The sequence below is a fragment of the Oncorhynchus gorbuscha genome, linkage group LG24, assembly GCF_021184085.1.
Source record: "Oncorhynchus gorbuscha isolate QuinsamMale2020 ecotype Even-year linkage group LG24, OgorEven_v1.0, whole genome shotgun sequence".
Taxonomy (NCBI): Eukaryota; Metazoa; Chordata; class Actinopteri; order Salmoniformes; family Salmonidae; genus Oncorhynchus; species Oncorhynchus gorbuscha.
The window spans coordinates 470919-498460 of NC_060196.1; the positions used below are offsets into that span (position 1 = coordinate 470919).

Genomic DNA, 27542 nt, shown 5'->3' on the forward strand with positions numbered 1-27542 from the left:
TGACCCTGAACTTGTGTGGTCTTTTAACCCCCCTGAGGAGAACTCCAGCTCAGAGACACAGAGTCTGACGTCGGCAACAGGACCTGGATGTCACCAGGAGGGGGCAGCACTGGTGAAGGAATAACGAGAGAAAAAAACACACTATTGAAAATAAAAATACCAAAACAAATGTGTACTATTCATCACAGCAGTTAAGAGACAACTATTGATATCTTACTAAATGTATCCTCTTAAATGTTTATTTAAATTAAATAATGTTGTTTGGGTCAGTTTACTCTGTCTTTCCATACCTACCATCATCTGAGGACAGCGCTGTGTGCTGGTCTCCATCAAAACTCTTATGCTGTGAAAAGAAAGAAAGACCTATAACCACCTTTTTCTGTGAAGCAAATGTTATTTTTCTCTTGACACCAACCCCTCCTTATCGATCAAATACTGTACATCGTTCAATGAAGAGAATGAAAACAAACCTGTCTTCCTGCTTTCTTTATCTCAAGGATGGTGGTATCATGTCCTTTGTGGTTTGTCTCTGCACACTGACTGCAGATCAGCATCTGGTCTGTCCTGCAGAACACCTCCAGAGGACTGTAGTCATGTTGACAGAGTTTCTGCACCAGGTCTCCAGTCACATCCACCAGCGTGTGTTTCTGTAGTTTAGGTATTATATAGTGCTGTCTGATGTGGGTCTCACAGTAGGACACACTGCAGGACTGACAGAACTTCACAGCTTGGACCTCAGAGCAGATATCACAGGATACATCTACTGGCCTTGATGGGAATTGTAAATGACAGGTATCAAACACATTGATCAAAATAACCTCATCAGTTCAGTTTAACACATAATGGCCTGATAATATAACACATGGTAACCTAACTATCTGTTATCATGCTAATATAACACATGGTAACCTACCTAATCTGTTATCATGATAATATAACACATGGTAACCTACCTATAACTCTCTGTTATCATGATAATATAACACATGGTAACCTACCTATAACTATCTGTTATCATGATAATATAACACATGGTAACCTACCTATAACTATCTGTTATCATGATAATATAACACATGGTAACCTACCTATCTGTTATCATGATAATATAACACATGGTAAACCTATCTGTTATCATGATAATATAAACTATCTAACTATCTGTTATCATGATAATATAACACATGGTAACCTACCTATAACTATCTGTTATCATGATAATATAACACATGGTAACCTACCTATAACTATCTGTTATCATGATAATATAACACATGGTAACCTACCTATAACTCTCTGTTATCATGATAATATAACACATGGTAACCTACTATCTGTTATCATGATAATATAACACATGGTAACCTACCTATCTGTTATCATGATAATATAACACATGGTAACCTACCTATCTGTTATCATGATAATATAACACATGGTAACCTACCATGATAATATAACACATGGTAACCTATCTGTTATCATGATAATATAACACATGGTAACCTACCTATCTGTTATCATGATAATATAACACATGGTAACCTACTATAACTATCTGTTATCATGATAATATAACACATGGTAACCTACCTATCTGTTATCATGATAATATAACACATGGTAACCTACCTATCTGTTATCATGATAATATAACACATGGTAACCTACCTATCTGTTATCATGATAATATAACACATGGTAACCTACCTATAACTATCTGTTATCATGATAATATAACACATGGTAACCTACCTATAACTATCTGTTATCATGATAATATAACACATGGTAACCTACCTATAACTATCTGTTATCATGATAATATAACACATGGTAACCTACCTATAACTATCTGTTATCATGATAATATAACACATGGTAACCTACCTATCTGTTATCATGATAATATAACACATGGTAACCTATCTGTTATCATGATAATATATAACTATCTGTTATCATGATAATATAACACATGGTAACCTACCTATCTGTTATCATGATAATATAACACATGGTAACCTATCTGTTATCATGATAATATATAAACCTATCTGTTATCATGATAATATAACACATGGTAACCTACCTATAACTATCTGTTATCATGATAATATAACACATGGTAACCTACCTATAACTATCTGTTATCATGATAATATAACACATGGTAACCTACCTATAACTATCTGTTATCATGATAATATAACACATGGTAACCTACCTATAACTATCTGTTATCATGATAATATAACACATGGTAACCTACCTATCTGTTATCATGATAATATAACACATGGTAACCTACCTATCTATAACTATCTGTTATCATGATAATATAACACATGGTAACCTACCTATCTGTTATCATGATAATATAACACATGGTAACCTACCTATCTGTTATCATGATAATATAACACATGGTAACCTACCTATAACTATCTGTTATCATGATAATATAACACATGGTAACCTCTATCTGTTATCATGATAATATAATGGTAACCTACCTATCTGTTATGGATAATATAACACATGGTAACCTATAACTATCTGTTATCATGATAATATAACACATGGTAACCTACCTATAACTATCTGTTATCATGATAATATAACACATGGTAACCTACCTATAACTATCTGTTATCATGATAATATAACACATGGTAACCTACCTATAACTATCTGTTATCATGATAATATAACACATGGTAACCTACCTATCTGTTATCATGATAATATAACACATGGTAACCTACCTATCTGTTATCATGATAATATAACACATGGTAACCTACCTATCTGTTATCATGATAATATAACACATGGTAACCTACCTATCTGTTATCATGATAATATAACACATGGTAACCTTCTGTTATCTATAACTATCTGTTATCATGATAATATAACACATGGTAACCTACCTATCTGTTATCATGATAATATAACACATGGTAACCTACCTATCTGTTATCATGATAATATAACACATGGTAACCTACCTATCTGTTATCATGATAATATAACACATGGTAACCTTCCTATAACTATCTGTTATCATGATAATATAACACATGGTAACCTACCTATAACTATCTGTTATCATGATAATATAACACATGGTAATCTATCTGTTATCATGATAATATAACACATGGTAACCTACCTATAACTATCTGTTATCATGATAATATAACACATGGTAACCTACCTATAACTATCTGTTATCATGATAATATAACACATGGTAACCTACCTATAACTATCTGTTATCATGATAATATAACACATGGTAACCTACCTATAACTATCTGTTATCATGATAATATAACACATGGTAACCTACCTATCTGTTATCATGATAATATAACACATGGTAACCTATCCTATAACTATCTGTTATCATGATAATATAACACATGGTAACCTACCTATCTGTTATCATGATAATATAACACATGGTAACCTACCTATAACTATCTGTTATCATGATAATATAACACATGGTAACCTACCTATCTGTTATCATGATAATATAACACATGGTAACCTACCTATAACTATCTGTTATCATGATAATATAACACATGGTAAACCTATAACTATCTGTTATCATGATAATATAACACATGGTAACCTACCTATCTGTTATCATGATAATATAACACATGGTAACCTACCTATAACTATCTGTTATCATGATAATATAACACATGGTAACCTACCTATAACTATCTGTTATCATGATAATATAACACATGGTAACCTACCTATCTGTTATCATGATAATATAACACATGGTAACCTACCTATAACTATCTGTTATCATGATAATATAACACATGGTAACCTACCTATCTGTTATCATGATAATATAACACATGGTAACCTACCTATCTGTTATCATGATAATATAACACATGGTAACCTACCTATCTGTTATCATGATAATATAACACATGGTAACCTACTGTTATCTATAACCTATCTGTTATCATGATAATATAACACATGGTAACCTACCTATAACTATCTGTTATCATGATAATATAACACATGGTAACCTACCTATAACTATCTGTTATCATGATAATATAACACATGGTAACCTACCTATAACTATCTGTTATCATGATAATATAACACATGGTAACCTACCTATAATCTGTTATCATGATAATATAACACATGGTAACCTTCCTATAACTATCTGTTATCATGATAATATAACACATGGTAACCTACCTATCTGTTATCATGATAATATAACACATGGTAACCTACCTATCTGTTATCATGATAATATAACACATGGTAACCTACCTATAACTCTCTGTTATCATGATAATATAACACATGGTAACCTACCTATCTGTTATCATGATAATATAACACATGGTAACCTACCATGATAATATATAACTACCTATCTGTTATCATGATAATATAACACATGGTAACCTACCTATAACTATCTGTTATCATGATAATATAACACATGGTAACCTACCTATAACTATCTGTTATCATGATAATATAACACATGGTAACCTACCTATAACTATCTGTTATCATGATAATATAACACATGGTAACCTACCTATAACTATCTGTTATCATGATAATATAACACATGGTAACCTACCTATAACTATCTGTTATCATGATAATATAACACATGGTAACCTACCTATAACTATCTGTTATCATGATAATATAACACATGGTAACCTACCTATCTGTTATCATGATAATATAACACATGGTAACCTACCTATATCTGTTATCATGATAATATAACACATGGTAAACCTACTGTTATCATGATAATATATAACTACCTATCTGTTATCATGATAATATAACACATGGTAACCTACCTATAACTATCTGTTATCATGATAATATAACACATGGTAACCTACCTATCTGTTATCATGATAATATAACACATGGTAACCTTCCTATAACTATCTGTTATCATGATAATATAACACATGGTAACCTACCTATCTGTTATCATGATAATATAACACATGGTAACCTACCTATCTGTTATCATGATAATATAACACATGGTAACCTACCTATCTGTTATCATGATAATATAACACATGGTAACCTACCTATCTGTTATCATGATAATATAACACATGGTAACCTTCCTATAACTATCTGTTATCATGATAATATAACACATGGTAACCTACCTATCTGTTATCATGATAATATAACACATGGTAACCTACCTATAACTATCTGTTATCATGATAATATAACACATGGTAACCTTCCTATAACTATCTGTTATCATGATAATATAACACATGGTAACCTACCTATCTGTTATCATGATAATATAACACATGGTAACCTACCTATCTGTTATCATGATAATATAACACATGGTAACCTACCTATCTGTTATCATGATAATATAACACATGGTAACCTACCTATCTGTTATCATGATAATATAACACATGGTAACCTACCTATCTGTTATCATGATAATATAACACATGGTAACCTTCCTATAACTATCTGTTATCATGATAATATAACACATGGTAACCTACCTATCTGTTATCATGATAATATAACACATGGTAACCTACCTATCTGTTATCATGATAATATAACACATGGTAACCTACTATAACTATCTGTTATCATGATAATATAACACATGGTAACCTACCTATCTGTTATCATGATAATATAACACATGGTAACCTACCTATCTGTTATCATGATAATATAACACATGGTAACCTACCTATCTGTTATCATGATAATATAACACATGGTAACCTACCTATCTGTTATCATGATAATATAACACATGGTAACCTATGGTAACCTACCTATCATGATAACTCTCTGTTATCATGATAATATAACACATGGTAACCTACCTATCTGTTATCATGATAATATAACACATGGTAACCTAACTATCTGTTATCATGATAATATAACACATGGTAACCTACCTATAACTATCTGTTATCATGATAATATAACACATGGTAACCTACCTATAACTATCTGTTATCATGATAATATAACACATGGTAACCTACCTATCTGTTATCATGATAATATAACACATGGTAACCTATCTGTTATCATGATAATATAACACATGGTAACCTACCTATCTGTTATCATGATAATATAACACATGGTAACCTACCTATCTGTTATCATGATAATATAACACATGGTAACCTACCTATAACTATCTGTTATCATGATAATATAACACATGGTAACCTACCTATCTGTTATCATGATAATATAACACATGGTAACCTACCTATCTGTTATCATGATAATATAACACATGGTAACCTACCTATCTGTTATCATGATAATATAACACATGGTAACCTACCTATAACTATCTGTTATCATGATAATATAACACATGGTAACCTACCTATAACTATCTGTTATCATGATAATATAACACATGGTAACCTACCTATCTGTTATCATGATAATATAACACATGGTAACCTACCTATAACTCTCTGTTATCATGATAATATAACACATGGTAACCTACCTATCTGTTATCATGATAATATAACACATGGTAACCTACCTATCTGTTATCATGATAATATAACACATGGTAACCTGTTATCCTATCTGTTATCATGATAATATAACACATGGTAACCTACCTATAACTCTCTGTTATCATGATAATATAACACATGGTAACCTACCTATAACTATCTGTTATCATGATAATATAACACATGGTAACCTACCTATCTGTTATCATGATAATATAACACATGGTAACCTACCTATAACTATCTGTTATCATGATAATATAACACATGGTAACCTACCTATAACTCTCTGTTATCATGATAATATAACACATGGTAACCTACCTATCTGTTATCATGATAATATAACACATGGTAACCTACCTATAACTATCTGTTATCATGATAATATAACACATGGTAACCTAGCTATAACTATCTGTTATCATGATAATATAACACATGGTAACCTAGCTATAACTATCTGTTATCATGATAATATAACACATGGTAACCTACCTATAACTATCTGTTATCATGATAATATAACACATGGTAACCTACCTATCTGTTATCATGATAATATAACACATGGTAACCTACCTATAACTATCTGTTATCATGATAATATAACACATGGTAACCTACCTATAACTATCTGTTATCATGATAATATAACACATGGTAACCTACCTATAACTATCTGTTATCATGATAATATAACACATGGTAACCTACCTATCTGTTATCATGATAATATAACACATGGTAACCTACCTACCTATAACTATCTGTTATCATGATAATATAACACATGGTAACCTACCTATCTGTTATCATGATAATATAACACATGGTAACCTACCTATCTGTTATCATGATAATATAACACATGGTAACCTACCTATAACTATCTGTTATCATGATAATATAACACATGGTAACCTACCTATAACTATCTGTTATCATGATAATATAACACATGGTAACCTACCTATCTGTTATCATGATAATATAACACATGGTAACCTACCTATCTGTTATCATGATAATATAACACATGGTAACCTACCTATAACTATCTGTTATCATGATAATATAACACATGGTAACCTACCTATAACTCTCTGTTATCATGATAATATAACACATGGTAACCTACCTATCTGTTATCATGATAATATAACACATGGTAACCTACCTATCTGTTATCATGATAATATAACACATGGTAACCTACCTATAACTCTCTGTTATCATGATAATATAACACATGGTAACCTACCTAGAACTATCTGTTATCATGCTAATATAACACATGGTAACCTACCTAGAACTATCTGTTATCATGATAATATAACACATGGTAACCTTCCTATAACTATCTGTTATCATGATAATATAAAACATGGTAACCTTCCTATAACTATCTGTTATCATGATGTGTATATTTGCTTTACAATAAGTCACAGATCTTTTATTTCATGAGGTCAGCATTATTACAACATAGACCTGTATTTACAGCTGGCTGCACATCAGAATCTCACCCTTTGTTTCGTAGAGAGTCTTCTCCTTTGAAATGAACAGGGTAATCCATAGATTTGTCAGTCTTCATTGATAGAAAACCAGAGGAAATAGACTCTGCTCTCTCTGATTGGCCCCTAGTAGTACAAGACAGTCATGCAAAACACACAAAAATGAATAGAACACTAAATACTAAACATACAAAGCAAATACAATAAAACAAACATTTATTATATTCCTCTCCTCCACATAATAATGATCTGAATCACCATAATGTGAATTTTAGCTTCTCTTATTCTTGCCAACTACATAAATAAACAATCATTATTGGGACTTATTGACTTTTCCAGGTAGAACATAGAACGTAAGAGACTGCTCTTTCAACATGGCACCGTCATAGGATGCCACCTTTCCAATAAGTCAGTTCGTCAAATTTCTGCCCTACTAGAGCTGCCCGGTCAACTGTAAGTGCTGTTATTGTGAAGTGGCAACGTCTAGGAGCAACAATGGCTCAGCCGCGAAGTGGTAGGCCACACAAGCTCACAGAATGGGACCGCCGAGTGCTGAAGTACATAGTGTGTAAAAATCGTCTGACCTTGCTTGAAACACACTACTGAGTTCCAAACTGCCTCTGGAAGCAACATCAGCACAAGAACTAGTTTCATTTCTACTTTTAAACTCGGACAAAACAGAGATGCTTGTTCTAGGTCCCAAGAAACAAAGAGATCTTCTGTTGAATCTGACAATTAATCTTAATGGTTGTACAGTTGTCTCAAATAAAACTGTGAAGGACCTCGGCGTTACTCTGGACCCTGATCTCGCTTTTGAAGAACATATCAAGAACATTTCAAGGACAGCTTTTTTTCCATCTACGTAACATTGCAAAAATCAGAAACTTTCTGTCCAAAAATGATGCAGAAAAATGAATCCATGCTTTTGTCACTTCTAGGTTAGACTACTGCAATGATCTACTTTCCGGCTACCCGGATAAAGCACTAAATAAACTTCAGTCAGTTAAAAATTTGATCATATTACTCATGCTAGCCTCCCTACACTGGCTTCCTGTCAAAGCAAGGGCTGATTTCAAGGTTTTACTGCTAACCTACAAAGCATTACATGGGCTTGCTCCTACCTATCTCTCTGATTTGGTCCTGCCGTACATAACTACACGTACGCTACGGTCACAAGACGCAGGCCTCCTAATTGTCCCTAGAATTTCTAAGCAAACAGCTGGAGGCAGGGCTTTCTCCTATAGAGCTCCATTTTTATGGAACGGTCTGCCTACCCATGTCAGAGACGCAAACTCGGTCTCAACATTTAAGTCTTTACTGAAGACTCATCTCTTCAGTGAGTCATATGATTGAGTGTAGTCTGGCCCAGGAGTGTGAACGGAAAGGCTCTGGAGCAACGAACCGCCCTTGCTGTCTCTGCCTGGCCGGTTCCCCTCTTTACACTGGGATTCTCTGCCTCTAACCCTTTTACTGGGGCTGTGTCACTGGCTTACTGGGGCTCTGTCATACCGTCCCTGGAATTGGTGCGTCACCTGAGTGGGTTGATTCACTGATGTGGTCATCCTGTCTGGGTTGGCGCCCCACGTTGGGTTGTGCCATGGCGGAGATCTTTGTGGGCTACACTCAGCCTTGTCTCAGGATGGTAAGTTGGTGGTTGAAGATATCCCTCTAGTGGTGTGGGGGCTGTGCTTTGGCAAAGTGGGTGGGGTTATATCCTTCCTGTTTGGCCCTGTCCGGGGGGTGTCCTCGGATGGGGCCACAGTGTCTCCTGACCAGCCTCCAGTATTTATGCTGCAGTAGTTTATGTGTCGGGGGGCTAGGGTCAGTTTGTTATATCTGGAGTACTTCTCCTGTCCTATTCGGTGTCCTGTGTGAATCTAAGTGTGCGTTCTCTAATTCTCTACTTATCTCTTTCTTTCTCTCTCTCTCTCTCGGAGGACCTGAGCCCTAGGACCATGCCCCAGGACTACCTGACATGGTGACTCCTTGCTGTCCCCAGTCCACCTGGCCGTGCTGCTGCTCCAGTTTCAACTGTTCTGCCTTATTATTTTTCGACCATGCTGGTCATTTATGAACATTTGAACATCTTGGCCATGTTCTGTTATAATCTCCACCGCCAGAAGAGGACTGGCCACCCCACATAACCTGGTTCCTCTCTAGGTTTCTTCCTAGGTTTTGGCCTTTCTAGGGAGTTTTTCCTAGCCACCGTGCTTCTACACCTGCATTGCTTGCTGTTTGGGGTTTTAGGCTGGGTTTCTGTACAGCACTTTGAGATATCAGCTGATGTACGAAGGGCTATATAAATACATTTGATTTGATTAGATTTTTATTTGAAATGGGTTTCCATGGCCGAGCAACCGCACACAAGCCTAAGATCACCATGCGCAATGCCAAGGGTCGGTTGGAGTCGTGTAAAGCGTGCCGCCATTGGACTCTGGAGCAGTGGAAACACTTTCTCTGGAGTTATGAATCACGTTACACCATCTGGCAGTCCGACGGACAAATCTGGGATTGGCAGATGCCAGGAGAACACTACCTGCCCCAACGCATCATGCCAACTGTAAAATATAGTGGAGGAATAATGGTCTGGGGCTGTTTTTCATGGTTCGGGCTAGGCCCCTTAGTTCCAGTGAAAGGAAATCTACAGCATATAATGACATTCCAGACGATTCTGTGCTTCCACTTTTGTGGCAATAGTTTAGAGAAGGCCCTTTCCTGTGTCAGCATGACAATGCCTCCGTGCACAAAGCGAGGTTCATACAGAAATGGTTTGTCGGGATTGGTGTGGAAGAACTTGACTGGCTTGCACAGATCCCTGACCTCAACCCCATCGAACACCTTTGGGATGAATTGGAACGTAGACTGAGATCCCCAATCGCCCAACATCAGTGCTTGACCTCACTATAATCTATGTGGCTGAATGGAAGCAAGTCCCCACAGCAATAATCCAACATCTAGTGGAAATCCTTCCCAAAAGAGTGGAGGCTGTTATAGCAGCAAAGAGGGGACCAATTCCATATTAATACCCATTATTTTGGAATGAGATAAACTTTTGGCTATGTAGTGTCTCTTCCTCAAGTACCTGTACTTCTGCACATTGATCTGGTACTGAAACTCCCTGTGTATAGCTTCATATTGATCTGGACCCGGTACTCCCTGTACAGAGCGCCACATTGATCTGGTGCTGGTACTCCCTGTATATAGCTCCACATTGATCTGGTATTCCCTGTACAGTGGATTTGGAAAGTATTCAGACCCCTTCACAGCCTCATTCTAAAATTGATTCAATTGGATTTTTTCCTCATCTACACACAATACCCCATAATTACAAAGAAAAAAACAAGTTTAGACATTTTAGCAAATCATTAAAAATAAAAAACAGAAATATCACATTTACATAAGTATTCAGACACTTTAATCACTACTTTGTTGAAGCACCTTTGGCAGCGATTACAGCCCCGAGTCTTCTTGGGTATGATGTTACAAGCTTGTCACACCAGTATTTAGGGAGTTTCTCCCATTCTTCTCTGCAAATCCTCTCAAGCTCTGTCAGGTTGGATGGGGAGCAATGCTGCACAGCTAATTTCAGATCTCTCCAGACATGTTAGATCGGGTTCATGTCCGGGCTCTGGCTGGGCCACTCAAGGACATTGAGACTTGTCCCGAAGCCACTCCTGCGTTGTCTTGGTTGTGTGCTTAGGGTTGTTGTCCTGTTGGAAGGTGAACATTTGCCCCAGTCTGTAGTCCTGAGCGCCCTGAAGCAGGTGTTCATCAAGGATCTCTCTGTACTTTGCTCCATTCATCTTTCCCTCGATCCTTACTAGTCTCTCAGTCCCTGCTGCTGAAAAACATCTCCACAGTATGATTCGGCCACCACCATACTTCACCATAGGGATGGTGCCAGATTTCCTCCAGACGTCACGCTTGGCATTCAGGCCAGAGAGTTTAATCTTGATTTCATCAGACCAGAGAATCTTGTTTCTAATGGTCTGAGAGTCCTTTAGGTGCCAAACTCCAAGCGGGCTGTCATGTTCCTTTTTTCTGAGTAGTGGCTTCCGTCTGGCCAGTCTACCATAAAGGCCTGATTGGTGGAGTGTTGCAGAGATGGGAGAACCTTCCAGAACGACAACCATCTCCACAGAGGAAGTCTGGAGCTCTGTCACAGTGACCATCAGCTTCTTGGTCACCTCCCTAACCAAGGCCCTCCTCCCCGATTGCTCGGTTTGTCCGGGCAGCCAGCTCTAGGAAGTATCTTGTTGATTACAGATTTCTTACATTTAAGAATGATGGAGGCCACTGTGTTCTTGGGTACCTTCAATGATGCATAAATGTTTTGGTACCTTTCCACAGATCTGTGCCACGTAACAATCCTGTCTCTGAGCACTACGGGGAATTCCTTCGACCTCATGGCTTGGTTTTTGCTCTGACATGCACTGCCAACTATGGGACCTTATATAGACAGGTGTGTGTACCTTTCCAAATCATGATCAATCAATTGAATTTACCACAGGTGGATTCCAATCAAGTTCTAGAAACATCTCAAGGATGATCAATGGAAACAGGATGCACCTGAGCTCCATTTTGAATCTCAAATCAAAGGGTCTGAATAGTTAGATAAATAAGGATAAAAATCTGTTTTCCTTTTATCATTATGGGGTATTGTATGTAGATTGATGAGGAACCAAATAAGCCATTTTAGACCATTTTAGCATAAGGCTGTATCGTAACTAAATGTGGAAAACAGGATGAGTCTGAATATTTTAATTTATTTGTTGTTTTTAATTATCTTTTTTAAATTGTACAGCTCGTAAGTAAGCATTTCACAGTAAAGTCTACACCTGTTGTATTCAGCATTTCACGGTAAAGTCTACACCCGTTGTATTCAGCATTTCACAGTAAAGTCTACACCCGTTGTATTCAGCATTTCACGGTAAAGTCTACACCCGTTGTATTCAGCATTTCACAGTAAAGTCTACACCCGTTGTATTCAGCATTTCACAGTAAAGTCTACACCCGTTGTATTCAGCATTTCACGGTAAAGTCTACACCCGTTGTATTCAGCATTTCACGGTAAAGTCTACACCCGTTGTATTCAGCATTTCACAGTAAAGTCTACACCTGTTGTATTCAGCATTTCACAGTAAAGTCTACACCCGTTGTATTCAGCATTTCACAGTAAAGTCTACACACGTGTCACGCCCTGGTCATTATATTTTGTGTTTTTGGTATATGTTTGGGTAAGCCAGGGTGTGACATGGGTTTATATGTTGTGTTTTCGTATTGGGGTTTGTAGTAATTGGGATTGTGTATGATTAGGGGTGTGTCTAGTTAGGCTTGGCTGCCTGAGGCGATTCTCAATTGGAGTCAGCTGCTTATCATTGTCTCTGATTGGGAACCGTATTTAGGCAGCCTGAGTTCGCGTTGTATTTTGTGGGTGTTTGTACCTGTCTCTGTGTTAGTCACCAGATAGGCTGTAATTAGTTCATGTTCCGTTTGTTGTTTTCATATACAGTTATTTTCATGTACCGCATTTATCTTCATTAAAGTCATGAGTAACCTACACGCTGCATTTCGGTCTGACTCTCTTCATACAACAGAGGAACGTAGTTACAACCCGTTGTATTCAGCATTTCACGGTAAAGTCTACACCCGTTGTATTCAGCATTGCACGGTAAAGTCTACACCCGTTGTATTCAGCATTGCACGGTAAAGTCTACACCCGTTGTATTCAGCATTTCACGGTAAAGTCTACACCCGTTGTATTCAGCATTTCACGGTAAAGTCTACACCCGTTGTATTCAGCATTTCACGGTAAAGTCTACACCCGTTGTATTCAGCATTTCACGGTAAAGTCTACACCCGTTGTATTCAGCATTTCACGGTAAAGTCTACACCCGTTGTATTCAGCATTTCACGGTAAAGTCTACACCCGTTGTATTCAGCATTTCATGGTAAAGTCTACACCTGTTGTATTCAGCATTTCACGGTAAAGTCTACACCCGTTGTATTCAGCATTTCACGGTAAAGTCTACACCCGTTGTATTCGACATTTCACGGTAAAGTCTACACCCGTTGTATTCAGCATTTCACGGTAAAGTCTACACCCGTTGTATTCGACATTTCACGGTAAAGTCTACACCCGTTGTATTCGACACATGTGACCAACAACATTTGATTTGCACTTCCACTGGCCCATGATTTCACCGTTATTTACACCAACTATATTGATTAGAATTAAAAGAATTAAAACATCCCATCATGCTTAGGGTGACTATAGGGGAGGCAGGTAGCCTAGTGGTTAAAAGCTTTGGGCCTTTAACCTGAAAGGTTGCTGGTTTGAATCCCCGAGCCGACAGTGTGGAAAAATATGCCTTTATGCCCTTGCGGAAGGCAATTAAAACCCAAACAGTAACTGCTCCCTGGGTGCGATGACATGATGTTGACTAAAGCAGCCCCCCCACACCTCTCTGATTCAGAGAGGTTGGGTTAAATGTGAAAAACACATTTCAGTTGAATTCATTCAGCTATGCAACTGACTAGGTTTCCCTTAGAATAAAATGTTCTATGTACTATGCAGTAACTCAGTATCCTTCATAGAAATCATATGAACATATTACTAGATATTTGAGAGGTGTGTTGTATTTTGGCAAAAATCATCATGTAAATCTATTACATAATTATAGCATAGGATCTAAAAGTGTTCACCAAAAACACAAAAACACACCTCATATCAGGGTCCATGGTCTCATCAAGATCCTTGTTTGTTGACCCATCCTTCTGTCTTTCTTTAGGGATGTCACCACCCTCAGCCCCCTGATGACTCATTATAACTCTCAGAGAGGAGGCCTCACAATCCTGAAGAGGACTAATCTAGTCCCATATCAATCTGTAAATTAGAAGAGTAAACACCATTATATTAAAACGTTTAAAACACAAAAGCAGAGTAGGCCTACTGTTGACCTGCTGTACTGGGGATTTAAAATTGACATTATAATGACATTCTGTAAATGTCACGGTCGTCTGAATGAATGGACCAAGGTGCAGCGTACTTAGAGTTCCACATGTTTAATAAATATGCAACTCACCAAAAACAACCAGAAGAAACCGAAACGTGACGTTCTGGGCTGTTCACAGGCAGCTACACAAAAACAAGATCCCTCAAACAACGGGTGGGAAAAGGCTGCCTACATATTATCCCCAATCAGAGACAACAATAGACAGCTGCCTCTGATTGGGAACCATACCAGGCCAACAAAGAAATAGAAAACATAGATTACCCACCCTAGTCACACCCTTACCTAACCAAATAGAGAATTAACGGATCTCTAAGGTCAGGCCGTGACAGTAAAGCATTTGGTACCGGATGCAATTAGGAAAAGCCCTATAGGCTGAATAAAATGTTTATGAACAAAATCTAAAATGTATAAACATTTATTTTTTTGAAAACAGCAATGTACAGTATTTTTCCATAGCATATATAAATAAGAAGAGATATGGTTTATCATGATGATATTGAAATTCCCTATAAGGGCTTTGATAAGATGTGTATTGAAGAAACCTTTTAGACATAAAAACACTGCTTCCCTGCTCTGGGGGTTTATGCTGGTGTTTTGTAGTCCAAACCACTTAGTGACAAATGCATTGGTAAAAACTACAATACACTGTTTTCTCCCTCGTCATGTTCTATTATCTTATGGTGAATGTAGGTCAGTGTTTCTTATATCTTTTGTTGAAATTGACAGAAACCATTGTGGGGTAACATATATACATTGTTGTTCACTAGCTCTGTAGTTCAACTAGTGCATAAAGAAAACATGGATTGGAACTTTGAGTGCATCAGTATAATGAAAACATGGAATGGAGTACTTAGTGCATCAGTTATCAGTATAATGAAAACATGGACTGGAGTACTTAGTGTATCAGTGATCAGTATAATGAAAACATGGACTGGAGTACTTAGTGTATCTGTGATCAGTATAATGAAAACATGGACTGGACTTCCATTAGATTAGATTAGCTTTGTTAATCACATGCACAGGGTCACAGATGTAATTGCAGGGTACAGTGACATTCTAAAGCTACAAGCTCCAACAGTGCAGGTGTAAGAAAAGGCCTATAGGCCTATTTACATTTAGAAACTAAACTCAGCAAAAAGAAACCTCCTCTCACTGTCAACTGTGTTTATTTTCAGAAAACTTAACAATATTTGCATGAACATAACAAGATTCAACAACTGAGACATAAACTAAACAAGTTCCACAGACATGTGACTAACAGAAATTGAATAATCTGTCCCTAAACAAAGGGGGGGTGTCACGCCTTGGTCTTAGTATTTTGTGTTTTCTTTAATTATTTGTTCAGGGCAGGGTGTGACATGGGTTTATTGTATTGTCGTATTGTTTTTTGGTAGGCATTGGGATTGTGGTTGATTAGGGGTGTGTCTAGTATAGGCTGGGCTGCCTGAGGCGGTTCTCAATCAGAGTCAGGTGATTCTTGTTTTCTCTGATGGGGAACTGTATTTAGGTAGCCGGGGTTTCACTGTGTATTTCGTGGGTGATTGTTCCTGTCTCTGTGTAGTTAAACCAGATAGGCTGTAATAGGTTTCACGTTCCGTTTGTTGTTTTGTATTTGTATAGTTATTTCATGTATCGCTATTTTTATTCATTAAAGACATGAGTAACCACTACACTGCATTTCGGTCCGACTCTCTTTCAACAAACGAAGAACGCTGTTACAGGGGGATCAAAAGCAAAAGTAACAGTCAGTATCTGGTGTGGCCACCAGCTGCATTAGGTATTGCAGTGCATCTCCTCCTCATGGACTGCACCAGACTTGCCAGTTATTGCTGTGAGATGTTATTCCACTCTTCCACCAAGGCACCTGCAAGTTCCCGGACATTTCTGGGGGGAATGGCCCTAGCCCTCACCCTCCGATCCAACGGGTCCCAGACGTGCTCAATGGGATTGAGATCCGGGCTCTTCACTGGCCATGGCAGAACACTGACATTCCTGTCTTGCAGGAAATCACGCACAGAACAAGCAGTATGGCTGGTGGCATTGTCATACTGGAGGGTCATGTCAGGATGAGCCTGCAGGAAGGGTACCAAATGAGGAGGGAGGATGTCTTCCCTGTAACGCACAGCGTTGAAATTGCCTGCAGTAGAAAGGCCTCTTTAGTGTCCTAAGTTTTCATAACTGTGACTTTAATTGCCTACCTTCTGTAAGCTGTGCAGGTTCATTAATTGTTTTTGAACAACCCTTTTTACAATGAAAATCTGTGAAGTTATTTGTATTTTTATGAATTATCTTTAAAAGACAGGGTCCTGAAAAAGGGAAGTTTCTTTTTTTGCTGAGAGCCTGCTCAGAGAAAGAGAAAGCCTGCTTTTCTCCACAAAAAGGCTATTAGGTCTATCATATATATATTTTTTAATATTAATGTCGTATTGCTTTTGTAGCCTATATGTTTTCCTGGGATTTCACGTGAGGAGGACTAGCCGAGAGGCTTGTGTAGACTAGCCTATTGCGCACGGGAACAGCTGGAAGACAGAGGTTAGAGATGTGTAGCCAGAGTAAGAAGCTACATATTAGCTAGATATTAGGCCATTCATTAACTAAATAGTAGGGAATATAAACATTTACCTGTTAATGTGCGATAAAGTTATCAGATTATGAAATGGCAGACCTGGGCGTTCCTCCTGATGCGTTCTGCAGTCCCAGACACACAAAACTACACAATTGATTAGGCCTATGTTTTTAATCATGACAATTATTCTAAGCTGCAACACAGTGCAATAAAGAATTCATTATTGTTATCAAGTGAGTACTCATTTATTGCCTAGGGCTGTAAACTGCAGTTATGTAGGCTAATTTGAATAACTGCTCAAACATCCTGTTTTGATGATCATGCAGAAATAACAGCTTACAACCTAGGCCTGATTATGCAACCATTTGGATCAGTTATGAGTTTATTCTCGACAGTTTACAAGGTCCAGAAAGGTACATTAGCAGGCTACACATACGGTGTATGATATTTTGATTACACCATCACGCCTCTCTCACTCTCCTTTCAAACTCCCCTATTTTACATTCAGCAAGCAAGAGGAAGGTGGAATCTCTCCTCGATAGGTTAGTAGTAGTAAATAAAATGATTGAATTAAGTGTACAACAAGCTATCGTAATGTTTGCGAGATGCCAGAAAAAAAGGCCATTTAAACTTTCCCGCTAACCCTGCGATGACTACGGACATCACTCAAACAAAAACCGACTGGTAAATAGTTGCTTTATGGATATGTCAGCCAGGTGGCTAGATACCGGCAGAGACTTTTATTACAGGAACGTTGAAGGGCTCTGGATAATGTTACTTAGCCAGCTAGAAGCATGAAGTAAGAAGCTAACGTTAAACAGATCCTATCTCAGCAGGAGCAAAAAGACATACTAAGTTGTCATAATAACTTTACAGAGAGTAGGCTACTGAGAAAGAGTGATGTGGCACTCCGTGTTGAGGCTGATACAGGCAATGTATGCAGGAGGAAGCAGAGGAGACAGAGGTTAGTACAGTGGTTCCCAAACTTGGGGTTGGGCCCCATGTGAGGTCCCCTGAGAAAATCGGTACTAATCTTATCAAACAAGTTACGAAAAAAAAAGATGTTTCAATATGAACATCTCGACATGGCCTGTCCTCCTCATAGGCCTACATTAAAATGGTCAAAAACTGATCTGTTTCACCTGTCATTGTGATTGTCTACACCCCCTACAGGTGTTGCCCATCTACCCATTATCCCCTGTGTTTTCTGTTTGTCTGTTGCCAGTTCGACTTGTTTATCAAGTCAACCAGCGTTTTTCTCAGCTCCTGCTTTTCCCAAGTCTCTCTTTTTCTCGCATTCCTGGTTTTGACCCTTGCCTGCCCCTGACCCTGCCTGCCATCCTGTACCTTTGCCCCACCTATGGATTACCGACCTCTGCCTGACCTGACCCTGAGCCTGTCTGCCGTCCTGTACCTTTGCCCCTCTACTCTGGATTATCGACCCCTGCCTGCCTTGACCTGTCATTGCCTGCCCCTGTTGCTATAATAAACTTTGTTACTTCGACAGTCTGCATCTGGGTCTTATCTTGATTCCTGATCAAAATGTGATCAAAATACTGCGGTTTTAAACATGTCAAATGGGTATGTTCTGTCACTGGTGCTACATGTCAGTGTGAATCATTTCACATATCTCCCCTCTTTCAGGGGAATAACGTCACAATAATTGACTGCTTATCGGTTTCCAGGTATTTTTGAAAGGAAGATGGAGGACAGGACAAACTTTTTCTAATTGAGAATCTCCCATCATTGTTCACTACACCTGTAGCTAACTAGTGCATTAATAAAACATGGATTGGAATACTGATTGCAGTATAATGAAAACATGGACTGTACCTCTGTAATGATCCCTGTAGACTACAGTAGTTATCAGTATAATGAAAACATGGACTGGACCTCTGTAATGATCCCTGTAGACTACAGTAGTTATCAGTATAATGAAACCATGGACTGGACTCTGTAATGATCCCTGTAGACTACAGTAGGTATCAGTATAATGAAAACATGGACTGGACCTCTGTAATGATCCCTGTAGACTACAGTAGTTATCAGTATAATGAAACCATGGACTGGACTCTGTAATGATCCCTGTAGACTACAGTAGGTATCAGTATAATGAAACCATGGACTGGACTCTGTAATGATCCCTGTAGACTACAGTAGGTATCAGTATAATGAAACCATGGACTGGACTCTGTAATGATCCCTGTAGACTACAGTAGGTATCAGTATAATGAAACCATGGACTGGACTCTGTAATGATCCCTGTAGACTACAGTAGTTATCAGTATAATGAAAACATGGACTGGACCCCTGTAATGATCCCTGTAGACTACAGTAGGTATCAGTATAATGAAACCATGGACTGGACTCTGTAATGATCCCTGTAGACTACAGTAGTTATCAGTATAATGAAAACATGGACTGGACCTCTAATGATCCCTGTAGACTACAGTAGTTATCAGTATAATGAAAACATGGACTGGACTCTGTAATGATCACAGTAGACTACAGTACAGCAGTTATCAGTATAATGAAAACATGGACTGGACTCTGCAATGATCACAGTAGACTACAGTAGACACATAAATAAGAGTGTCTTAACAAATGAAGGTATCTGTCCAGCGCTGCCTCAGTACTCTGATAATGTAATGCTGATGGCTGCTGTATTAGTCTAGTGTGATAAATCAGTTGATTTAGATGGACTACTTGTAAAGGTGCACCATCATCACGTGATTTAGTTGATCATTTCCATGTCAGGCATTTCTTTATGAAATCATAGTTAACAATTGTAGAGCACATTTTTTTATAGACAGTCTACCACTCCGCCATTGTAGGCCATATTTATCTGACACAGAACAGTGCATACTGTCCTCAGGTGGCTGTCCTGCCCTTAGTCTGCCTCCTGTCCCTCCTATCACCATGGGTACACCTTCCAGAAAACAATTGCACTATACTTTATTTAAACCTGCTCTGCCAGTTCATGTCCTTAAAGATTAGAATGTTCCAATGTGGTTAACCAAAAAGATGACAGTTCATCTTATCATCTAGGTTTGCTATCAAACAGATATGTCATATTTCTGGTTTGTCCATAACTTGTTTCCTGCTTGTAGCAGGGTGCATTTACAGGAATGTTCTAACTATAAGTCACATGATTTCATGAGAAAATGTCTCTGCAGTGAGGGTGTGGAAAGCAAGTTGAGGTGTCGTTGGATGAATGGCAACAAGATGCATAACCAGAATTGTTAAAATAACTATGTTTTAATTAAATCTGACTATACCAGTTCATGCCCTAAAACCCTCAAATCAAATCTGAACCTCAAATCCTCTTCCACTGCTTCTCGTCCCATTCTTCCACTCTATCAGGGACTGATTTAGACCTGGGACACAAGGTGGGTGCAGTCAATCATCAGGTAGAAGAGAACACAGGCCCATTTCAAGATTTGAATACCCCAGGCCCTAAAATACAAAAATGTTCAAATGTAGTCCATGAAGAGGTTGGTCTATTAGGATTGTGTGCACAGTTATTAACCTCACATGTAGCTATAGCAATTGATTAGGGGTCATGGGTATTCAATGTTTACCCTACGAGGACTGGACTGCTGCTGGTTTTCTGTTCTACCTGATAATTGATGACAGCCACCTGGTGTCTCAGGTCTAAATCAGTCCCTGATTAGAGGGGAATCATTTTTAAAAAGCAGTGTAACTGGCTCTGGTCCAGATTTGAATGTGAGGGGGTTAGACTTACAACTATATTGAGAGAAAGATGGCGTTCCAGATGGTCTTTTTCTGCTTACGAACAGTATCACATCTCACAATGCATGAAGTATGTATCATGTCAGGAAACCCATTCATGTGACATATTATCATGTTGCAATCTCCTGAGACTCGCAGCACAACTGCAAAAAAAAGTACCTGGAACGCTGCCAGACAGTTTGCAAGTATGTAACAAAAATAACATTAACATCTGACAATTGTTTCATGTATGCTAAGAACAAATAAAACCCTTTTTGTAATCTTCCTTACAAATCTGTCATCATTCGAGATGTGGGCCATTTGATTTTTAACTGTTCAAATGACCTGAGAGGAATCGCAATTGTTACGACATTGTGAGTCCTAAAGTCTTTTCCAGTTTGAATAAGAATCAGCCTACCTGCCAGTCATCAAACATATATTCACCTGACACTTTACAGTGGTGTACAGTGTTGTTACTTCACTACATTCCTAAAGAAAACGATGTACATTTTACTCCATAAATTCTCCCTGACACCCAAAACTACTTGTTACATTTTGACAGGAAAATGGTCAAATTCACACACTTATCAAGAGAACATCCCTGTTCATCTCTACTGCCTCTGATTTGGCGGACTCACTAAACACAAACGCTACGTTTGTAAATTATGTCTGAGTGTGCCCCTGGCTATCCGCCAATAAATAAATAAAATACAATTGTGCCGTCTGGTTTGCTTAATATAAGACATTTGAAATGGTACTTTTACTTTTGATATTTAAGTACATTTCAGCAATTCCAATTACTTTTGATACTTAATTATATTTAAAACCAAATACTTTGACTTTTACTCAAGTAGTATTTTACTGGGTAACTTTCACTTTTACTCGAGTCATTTTCTATTAAGGTATCTTTACTTTAACTCAAGTATAACAATTGAGTACTAATTCCACCACTGCACTTTTATAAAACATGTTGACTTACCATTTCCCTGCTGCATTCAGAGTAGGCTGGAGCATGTACTGACACGGTTATAATTCAAGGGTTGAAACCTAAGATGCTGTTCTAGAGGGGAGACGAGGAAGACAGACAGAAGGAGAGGGGAGGAGCATCTGCTTATACATCACATGGGACAACAATACCAAAGATGATGACACTTTCCCCGTGTGAGCTCACAGTTCCTCCATAATATCTGACATGCTCACGAGAGAGTTTACTTATTGTCACGTCCTGCTCGCCCCACCCACACTGCCCCGACCAGAAAGAATTTGCCAGTGAGAAGTCTCACCCTGGGGCACCCCCTCCGCGTGGAGGGGCAATAAGTATTTCACTCGAGTGGCCCCGCTCCAATCCAAATAAATTAGGGAGTGGGGTCTCGCTTTCTCTACCGTCTCTGACTTTATATATCCCTGTTTTTCTACAGTGAAAATACTATCCACAAGGCAATCCATGACTGCAGTGTTTAACATAGCAGTCAACCTATTTCCTGCAGTCTCAAAATATTAAACATTTTGTTTAAAGTAATAAAGTACTACTTCAAATGGAGCACACTTCATTAATAACATGCATTAAATCATATGAAATATGTTGACTCACACACATAATTATACCTGGATGCACATGTATCAACTCTGAAACATGGTTTTCTTAGTTTGGGCTAATGGCTATACTAATGTGGCGTCTACCTGAGGACATGGCACTTGGTAATAAGGTGAATGCACCAATTTGTAAGTCGCTCTGGATAAGAGCGTCTGCTAAATGACTTAAATGTAATATCCTGCAATTCACATCTCACATTTATAGTGAACAAAAATATAAACGCAACATGCAACAATTTCAACAATTTAACTGAGTTACAGTTCATATAAAGAAATCAGTCAATTGAAATAAATTCATTAGGCTCTAACCTATGGATATCACATGACTGGGCAGGGGTGCAGCCATGGTTGGGCCTGGGAGGGCATAGGACCAATCACTTGGCAGCCAGACCCACCCACTGGGGAGCCAGGCCCAGACAATCAGAGTTTTTCTCCACAAAGGGGCTTTATTACAGACAGAAATACTCCTCAGCACCCTCCCCTACGACAATCCCGCAGGTGAAGAAGCCAGATGTAGAGGTCCTGGGCTGGTGTGGTTACATGTGGTCTGCGATTGTGAGGCCGTACTGTGTCCTCACAATATGTTGGACGTACTGTGTCCTCACAACATGTTGGACGTACTGTGTCCTCGCAACATGTTGGACGTACTGTGTCCTCGCAATATGTTGGACGTACTGTGTCCTCACAACATGTTGGACCTACTGTGTCCTCACAATACGTTGGATGTACTGTGTCCTCGCAATATGTTGGACGTACTGTGTCCTCACAACATGTTGGACATACTGTGTCCTCACAATACGTTGGACGTACTGTGTCCTCACAATACGTTGGACGTACTGTGTCCTCACAATATGTTGGACGTACTGTGTCCTCACAATATGTTGGCCGTACTGTGTCCTCACAATACGTTGGACGTACTGTGTCCTCACAACATGTTGGACGTACTGTGTCCTCACAATACGTTGGACGTACTGTGTCCTCACAATATGTTGGCCGTACTGTGTCCTCACAATACGTTGGACGTACTGTGTCCTCACAACATGTTGGACGTACTGTGTCCTCACAACATGTTGGACGTACTGTGTCCTCACAATACGTTGGACGTACTGTGTCCTCACAATACGTTGGACGTACTGTGTCCTCACAACATGTTGGACGTACTGTGTCCTCACAACATGTTGGACCTACTGTGTCCTCACAATACGTTGGACGTACTGTGTCCTCACAACATGTTGGACGTACTGTGTCCTCACAATATGTTGGCCGTACTGTGTCCTCACAACATGTTGGACCTACTGTGTCCTCACAATACGTTGGACGTACTGTGTCCTCACAATATGTTGGCCGTACTGTGTCCTCACAATACGTTGGACGTACTGTGTCCTCACAACATGTTGGACGTACTGTGTCCTCACAACATGTTGGACGTACTGTGTCCTCACAATACGTTGGACGTACTGTGTCCTCACAATACGTTGGACGTACTGTGTCCTCACAACATGTTGGACGTACTGTGTCCTCACAATACGTTGGACGTACTGTGTCCTCACAACATGTTGGACGTACTGTGTCCTCACAATATGTTGGACATACTGTGTCCTCACAATACGTTGGACGTATTGTGTCCTCACAACATGTTGGACGTACTGTGTCCTCACAATATGTTGGACGTACTGTGTCCTCACAATACGTTGGACGTACTGCCACATTTTCTAAAACAACGTTGGAGGCAGCTTATGGTAGAGAAATAAACATTAAATTCTCTGGCAACAGCTCTGGTGGACATTCCGGCTGTCCGCATTGTCACACCCTGATCTGTTTCACCTGTTCTTGTGATTGTCTCCACTCCCTGCAGGTGTCGCTTCTTCTCCCCAGTGTATTTATCCCTGTGTTTCCTGTCTCTCTGTGCCAGTTTGTCTTGTATGTTTCCAAGTCAACCAGCGGTTCTCCTGTTTTTTGCATTCTCCTTCATCTAGTCCTTCGGGTTTTGACCCTTGCCTGTTTCTGGACGTTTTACCCGCCTGCCTGACCATTCTGCCTTCCTTGACCACGAGCCTGTCTGACAATCTGTATCTCCTGGACTCTGATCTGGTTCGGACCTTTTTGTCTGTCCACAACCATTCTCTTGCCTACACCTTTGGATTAATAAACATTGTAAGATTCCAACCATCTGCTTCCTGTGTCTGCATTTGGGTCTCGCCTTGTGCTTTGATAAGCATGCCAATACCGCGCTCCCTCATAACGTGAGACATCTATGGCATTGTGTTGTGACATCTATGGCATTGTGTTGTGAGTGGCCTTTTATTGTCCCCCAGCACAAGGTGAACCTGTGTACTGATCATGCTGTTTAATCAGTTTCTTGATAAGCCACATCTGTCAGGTGGATGGATTATCTTGGCAAAGGAGAAATGCTCACTAACAGGGATGTAAACTTTTTTTTTCTTTAAATGTCTGTTACTGTCATCATAAAGAGACCAAGGCGCAGCGTGGTAAGCGTACATTATCCTTTATTGAAAGAACAAACACTGAACAAAACTAACTGTAAAGCTAATATGACTAGTGTAGACAGGCAACTAAACATAGAATAAGAACCCACAAAATACCCAAGGAATATGGCTACCTAAATATGGTCCCCACTCAGAGACAACGATAAACAGCTGCCACTGATTGAGAACCAATTCAGGCAACCATAGACATATAAACACCTAGACTTACAAAACCCCTAGACAATACAAAAACTAACAAACCACCCTCGTCACACCCTGACCTAACCAAAATAATAAAGAAAACAAAGAAAACAAAGGTCAGGGCGTGACAAGATCAAAAAATATTTTCCGCATAGCATCGGACAATAACATTGATGAATACGCTTATTTGGTGAGCGAGTTTATTAGCAAGTGCATTGGTGATGTTGTAGCCACAGCGTCTAATTAAATTAAACTTCATATTCATCATCTCCAGCAATAACCCAACATCAACATGTGAAAATTGAGCTTTTCTATGTTTTGGAGTAAACAAGGTAGAAGATAAGCGTTTCAGGGGCCTCCCGGCTGGCGCAGTGGTCTAAGGCTGTGCCATCAGATATTCTGGATTCAAGCCCAAGCTCTGTCTCAGCCGTTCGCGACTGGGAGGCCAATGGGGCGGCGCACTATTGGCCCAGCGTCGTCCGGGTTAGGGAGATCTTGGCCGGTAGGGATGTCCTTGTCTCATCGCAAACTAGCGACTCCGGTGGCGGGCCGGAGTTGGTGCAGCTGGCTTCCGGGTTAGATGTGCATTGTGTCAAGAAGCAGTGCAGCTTGGTTGGGTTGTGTTTCGGAGGACGCATGGCTCTCGACCTTCGCCTCTCGACCACAAAATTGTGGAGAAAAAAAAGAATATAAGCGTTTCCAATGACATCGTCAACCAATTAGCAGGTAATGCCAACTCATAATTGTCTAAAATTATATGACGATGTTATCTACCTCTATGTTTTTTTTGTACAAAACAGAAATGTGCCATTTTCAAAAATGTTGATGGTGGTGAATATGAAGTTGAAACATTTTAATATTTCCAGTTAAAGAGGTTTAAGCTACAAGACTGGAGCAACACTAGAACTAGAACAGTGTGATTAACATGGCACACCACTAGTAGATCAATAACACAGTGTGATTAACATGACACACCACTAGTAGATCAATAACACAGTGTGATTAACATGACACATCACTAGTAGATCAATAATACAGTGTGATTAACATGGCACCACTAGTTGATCACTAACACAGTGTGATTAACATGACACACCACTAGTAGATCAATAACACAGTGTGATTAACATGACACATCACTAGTAGATCAATAATACAGTGTGATTAACATGACACACCACTAGTAGATCAATAACACAGTGTGATTAACATGACACACCACTAGTAGATCAATAACAGTGTGATTAACATGACATCACTAGTAGATAAATAACAGTGTGATTAACATGACATCACTAGTAGATCAATAATACAGTGTGATTAACATGACACACCACTAGTAGATCAATAACACAGTGTGATTAACATGACACACCACTAGTAGATCAATAACACAGTGTGATTAACATGACACACCACTAGTAGATCAATAACACAGTGTGATTAACATGACATCACTAGTAGATCAATAATACAGTGTGATTAACATGACATCACTAGTAGATAAATAACAGTGTGATTAACATGACATCACTAGTAGATCAATAACACAGTGTGATTAACATGACATCACTAGTAGATAAATAACAGTGTGATTAACATGACATCACTAGTAGATCAATAACACAGTGTGATTAACATGACATCACTAGTAGATCAATAACACAGTGTGATTAACATGACATCACTAGTAGATAAATAACAGTGTGATTAACATGACATCACTAGTAGATAAATAACAGTGTGATTAACATGACACACCACTAGTAGATCAATAATACAGTGTGATTAACATGACACACTACTAGTAGATCACTAATACTGTTATGCAG

At 38.7% G+C, this 27542-nt stretch overlaps 1 protein-coding gene across 1 annotated transcript; it reads right to left on the reverse strand.

Annotated features, from left to right (window-relative positions):
* Positions 1–23: 23 nt before the first annotated feature.
* Positions 24–22525, reverse strand: LOC124013250 (tripartite motif-containing protein 29-like). Its single transcript, XM_046327510.1, has 6 exons — positions 22410–22525; positions 14841–15002; positions 8129–8242; positions 471–768; positions 295–343; positions 24–109 (listed from the first exon to the last, which is right to left on the reverse strand). The coding sequence occupies exons 2-6, from the start codon at positions 14939–14941 to the stop codon at positions 24–26; spliced, it is 648 nt and encodes a 215-aa protein (XP_046183466.1). The 5' UTR covers positions 14942–15002; positions 22410–22525.
* Between the last annotated feature and the right edge of the window lie 5017 nt (positions 22526–27542).

What these genes read in the sequence shown, in the direction of transcription:
- LOC124013250 (XM_046327510.1), bottom strand. Translation starts at nt 14,941, where the DNA reads ATGAGTCATCAGGGGGCTGAGGGTGGTGACATCCCTAAAGAAAGACAG. An exon ending in ACCATGGACCCTGATATGAG is followed by an intron (nt 8,243 to 14,840) that starts GTGTGTTTTTGT and finishes TTGTACTACTAG; the next exon opens with GGGCCAATCAGAGAGAGCAG. An exon ending in TAAAGAAAGCAGGAAGACAG is followed by an intron (nt 344 to 470) that starts GTTTGTTTTCAT and finishes TTCTTTTCACAG; the next exon opens with CATAAGAGTTTTGATGGAGA.